Here is a 5186-nt window from a genome sequence, read left to right as displayed (position 1 = left end):
CCTACACATGGGCTGCGGTTGCAGCCAGAGATGGAGCACGCGATTAGACAGACCCTGGGTCTGACTCACGCTACTTATTTTTATGTTCTTAATGCAGTACAGTCCTTAACATTTAACTATAAAGATAATTTTAATTGAAAATATGATTAATCAGAGAAAGCAAATGGGTGGGAGGGGTTTTTTTTTTTACTTTCTTGTGGGTTTTTTAAATTATCTTAAATTCCTCCAGAAGCCAACTTAGACTTTGTTTACTCCTCTTTCCAGCCTTGCCTTAGGATATAATGTCAATGGGAAAGCAGAGCCCATTTATTATGAATGTAGGAGAATTGCAGTGGGTAATTAGAGCAAAATGATAACTTTTCTAAACTTTCTTTTTTGTCTGGAGGATTTAGATGAAAGAAAAAGCTATTTAACACGATTTCATATGATTTGTGTGAAGTTACCTGAAGTTTGAATGAAAGTTTCAGTTAAATGTATTTTGCTTCTAAAAATAAAAAGAAGGGAAAGGTAACTTTGCATGTTTCAGTAGCAGAAAGAATAGCTTCAGGTAGTTTTTTAATAGCATAATAAAAAATAAAATGTTGTTATATGTAAATCCTAGCACCGGGGTGATGGTAGCAACCTCGAGAATCAATGTATATGTATATCTTTTACTGAATGTATATTTAAATGCAGAAACTGCTTGAAACAGATTCTCTTCCAGAAAAGGTTGTAGCCATGTTTTCAGTCCGGTAATTTTTCCATGAGAGAGCAAGCTTTGCCTTGTTAAAGAAATGTCCTTGCTTTAAAGACAGACCAAAAAACCCTGCAGGGATAGGGAATGTTCAGCCCGTTGATGCCTGTGCTACAGCTCCCTTGTAGTCAGCAGAAGGAAGGGAAGGTAGAGCTGCATTCAGAGGACAATTCAGAGCTCCAAAATTAGACAACGGCTTCCGCCCTGGGTGCTCCACGTCTTCTCATGGGGTATCTGGTTACATACTGGAGCTGGGTATCCTGGTCTTCTCGGGACATCTCAGTCTTGGTATGCTGCTTAAAGAAAGCATCCTGCCTCCTCAATCTCATCTGAAACTGAAGATGAAATGCTTAAATTTACTTTTGTAATCTCTTCTGCAGTTCAGTTAATTTGTTTTTGGTTTATCTTGAGTAAGCCCTTTTGCGAGAGTCTTAAGATAAGCTGTCCGGAGAAATATTTATTTCTGAACAAATCTTTATTGAAAACTTTTCTTTTTAAGCTTCTTGGCCACACTTCATTTTCTGAAAAAGCAGGTATTACTAAAGTGTTAAAAGAGCTTTACCAAATCAAAGTTTATGGATTGTATTACCTCACCATGCATTCTTCAAAACATTATTGGTGCAATAATATAATTAAGTTTATGATGGATGATGAAATTTGTGAAAGTATTTCTACAGTAGCTTGGTCATTGGCAGTGGATGATCTATGATGATTCCACTACGTGGTTACTCTGTCTATATACATTGTGTTTCCTTTCTTTCCTTTAGTGCATGGTTCTTCTCTCTCTCTGGTATCCAGTACGTCATCTATTTATTCAACAGTGAGTATAATGAAATGAACAATTTGGGTTTACTAATCAAAATTATTGAATTGACTGGGTTTATTTTGCTAATTATTTTTGCCCTTCACAGAGGAGGAAAAAAAACGCTTTTCATTTGATTGTATTCTGAATGCTAGCTCCGAAAGAAATGTTTACATTCATAAAGATGTCTATGGATATTTAGCAGTATCCTCATTAAGCGCAGATGTTAATGGTCTAAAAGCAGCAGTTTATTTTTTAAGTCAGTATTTTACAACTACGCCAGATAAGTTTTGCTGCAAAGGACCTCAGTACATCTGAGGAGATTTGAACTTCATTACCTAAAGCACGCCAACATTTGCTGAATAAAGTCATTCCAACCTTGTATTAATGATTGGCTACTAAAGAAGTTTGAATAAGGTTTTTTTCTAATGCACAGATTTTAATAATTCTAAAGTAGCCATTTGTTCACTATGCCAGTAATATTTTCTCCAAAAGTATGTTTTCATTTAGGTTATCTGATCCTAAAATAAGGCTCACTGGGGTTTCAAAATAGAGGGGGGGGTGTTAAATGCATGTTGCATGCACTTGTTTTCTCCAATAGTCTCACGAAGGATTTTCCATTTAAACATATACCGTGGAAGACCTTGCAAATTAAGACTATACCCGTGCCGTACCGTAATGGGGAGGTGAGGCTGCAACGTGCAGACCCTGTCTTGCCTAGCTCTTCTCTAGCTAGTTGGGATGTTAACTGCAGCGACCCAGGGGCACAGCAGGTTCCAGCACACACGACTGTACAGAAGTATTTGGCACTGATGGTTAATTCCTAGTGTCTTCACTGCTGTTAATATCCAAGCCAGCCAGATTAAAGGTGGATCATGTATTCCTGGCATGCTCCGATCACAGTTTTGGGGGTTTCTTAAAGCACAACCCCTTTAAAAACCAGTGGATAATCATGACTTCTGAAATACATGTTAATTTAGCAGGATCTTCAATTTCAAGTTCCCACGCAAATATGATGCACCTTCACGCTTACCACACATTCACAGCTGAAACAGGCATGTGTGATACAAGACTGTGTGGAAGAGCTTGCTCGTAGAAGCTCATGCATAAAGTCTATCAAGTCTGTCGAGCCAGCATAGCGTTATTTAGTGTTATTTTACATTCATGTCGCACTGTTCGGAAGCTACATGTGTAACACGGCCTTAAGACCTTGATAATAAATTGAAAATATCACCTTTCGTTATTGACCTTAGGTCAAGCAAGGTCCGTATGAAGCCGAAACAGATAATGCATTGGAAGGATGGAAAACAGACCTTTTCCTCCGGGCTGTTGTTTATAACCATGAGAGCGACAAGGAGAGTACTTGGCAGCTGCTCTCTAAGCTTCTAGTTCATGTGCTTGCTGCCCAAGCACGAGTGGCTCTTAATAGTGTGGTTCCACGGGTATCATTTTCCTGGTGGCTGGTAGTGGACATGTTTACGTAAGGACAGTGGAGTGTGTAACTTCCTACCATATACTTCTCTTCAGGTGATAGCTTCGGTTAGAAATAAGCCACAGTAGCCACAATTTTACTGTGCAGACCACAAGGCACGGTCAGGACATCCACTTTGCCTCCTCACATAACAGTGCCTAGGCAGCACCCAAGTGGGAGTAATTTTTTTTTTTTTTTTCACATCACTTTGGAATACAAAAGCATGGCCTCCATCCCGTGGAGAGCTGAGCATGGGAGGAAGGGAATTGCCTAGGCTCAGCCATGTTCTGTGACAGTCCTGGCTGTTAGAGCCTCATGCAGTCCCTTACGCATGGAACCAGGACATCACTCTTCCAGGGTTCAGACTCAGAGGTGCACTGCTCAGCAGGCTGGGAAGTGGAGCTCAAATGCCTTTCTGCAGGAAGAAGTACCGTACAAGCGGCCTGATTTCTTTTTCCTGAAGAGTGAATAAACTAGGAGATTATCTTAGATGGAATATGGATGTGGGCATCCAAAATAAGGAATTCACACTGCAGTTTTTGAAATGCAAAAAAAAAATTGAAAAATTTGATAAATTTGTTGGGCTGGTTATGTTGAAATATCCTCATGTATTTTCCTCCATTTTTATTTTATAGCCTGAAGAGAAGTGCCAGTCAGAGGTAAGAGCACACCGTGTTTGACAGGCGTAAATGTTCTGTCAAGACACTCTGCGTTTTGTGTCTTGCTATTTTATTTTTCCTTATAATGGTGCAGTAAAGTGCTCTCTTAAAATACATAGATTCGCAAGCTACGAAGAGAGTTGGATGCATCGCAAGAAAAAGTGTCAGCTCTGACAACCCAGTTGACTGCCAATGTGAGTACAACTCTGAGAACAAACACTAACAAGGAAATGCGTCTAATGCACCAACTACCACCCCAGTTTTTCTAAGTGACCAAAAGATTTCATGTGTCTAATGTTCGGTTTGGGTTACCTATGTGTTTAAAAACGTAACTACATGCATGGAGGACCTTTCAAAAAATAACATCCTCTGTCCTACTGAATGTCTTAAATACTGAATTATAATATTCATTTGGCTTTATATATATATGTAAACCATCTTCTGATCTTGAGAAAATCATTGAAGAGGGAATCTTTTTTTATAAATAGTGTCTTGCTTTGACATTTGGGTGGGGTGAGATACACATGAGGGTTGTAATTGGTAGAAGTGTGGATTGAAATGCATTATATTTTGCTATTGCATAAGGATGTGGGCTAATGGCATGACAGGTAATAGTGGCATAAGGGGCTCTGAGAACTAATTTAAAGTTAGCCTAAAGAATAGACATAACTGATTTTTAACCAGGGTAGAGACTACTTCTGCTTGTTTCCTCTGAGGAATTTGATGAGAAAGTAATATAAAACACTTGGGGAAAAAAAAGATTTAGAAGCCAGGAGGTGTTGAGGCAACACTATGTGTGACCCTAAGCAAGTTCGTTTGTGCCTCTGTGCTGTAGTCACAGATAGCAGAAATCTGCAAAACAGAAGCTCGCTAGAAAAATAAGCAGTTCTAGAGTAAATAAGGGACGGATGAATAGTCATCAAATTGGATCGTACTGACGTCCTCGTTTGCGGGAATGAATAAACATCAGAACACGTGCTACTGAAGAGGAGATTCCTGTCCATCAGCTCTCTGAATAGGTGGAATACCAAACTTGGCCAGTAAAGGACAGCTTGCATCTGAGCAGTAACACCTATCACAAGAAGGATTCAAGTGGAAGTCTACTCTGGTGTTGACGGCAGGCATCTCAGTGCTTCATCCAGCTTGCCAAATGGAAAACCAAGAACACAGTTCATAGAGAAGTCAAATAAAAGGGCTCTGACTGCATGTATCCACTCATGTCACTTTCCCAAGAGGAAAAGAAAAACTTTTTTTAAATCTTCCAAAAATTAAATCTTATGTTTGCCTTCCAAATACAAAGAGGACTGGATACATGAGTTGGGTTTCATCCAGAAGCTTCTTTTATGTGTGAGAAAGAACCAGATTCTCTTGCATACATTTGTTTGATCATGTTGTTAAATAACTTAAAATAAGACTTAGTAGCCTGTCTCCAAGAGTAGTGAGTAGCCCAGGCTACTGTGTGCCTGCCCCAGCTGCCATTGATTGACCCAAGGATTTGTGTCCTTTGTTGAAACTATCTTT

General features: G+C 39.3%; 1 protein-coding gene across 1 annotated transcript in view; it reads left to right on the top strand.

Moving 5' to 3' along the window:
* Positions 1-3859, top strand: part of LOC104617232 (neuron navigator 2-like) — a gene marked incomplete at both ends in the record, with an annotated part of 27420 nt that extends 23561 nt beyond the window's left edge. The window contains 3 exons of the mRNA XM_010282487.1: positions 1501-1553; positions 3642-3665; positions 3785-3859. Coding sequence (XP_010280789.1) covers positions 1501-1553; positions 3642-3665; positions 3785-3859 — 152 coding nt within the window. The remainder of the gene's footprint in view (positions 1-1500; positions 1554-3641; positions 3666-3784) is intronic.
* Between the last annotated feature and the right edge of the window lie 1327 nt (positions 3860-5186).

The sequence above is a fragment of the Phaethon lepturus genome, unplaced genomic scaffold, assembly GCF_000687285.1.
Source record: "Phaethon lepturus isolate BGI_N335 unplaced genomic scaffold, ASM68728v1 scaffold26032, whole genome shotgun sequence".
NCBI lineage: Eukaryota > Metazoa > Chordata > Aves > Phaethontiformes > Phaethontidae > Phaethon > Phaethon lepturus.
The sequence above is the reverse complement of the archived record's forward strand: the minus strand, read 5'-3'. Positions and strand labels throughout refer to the sequence as shown.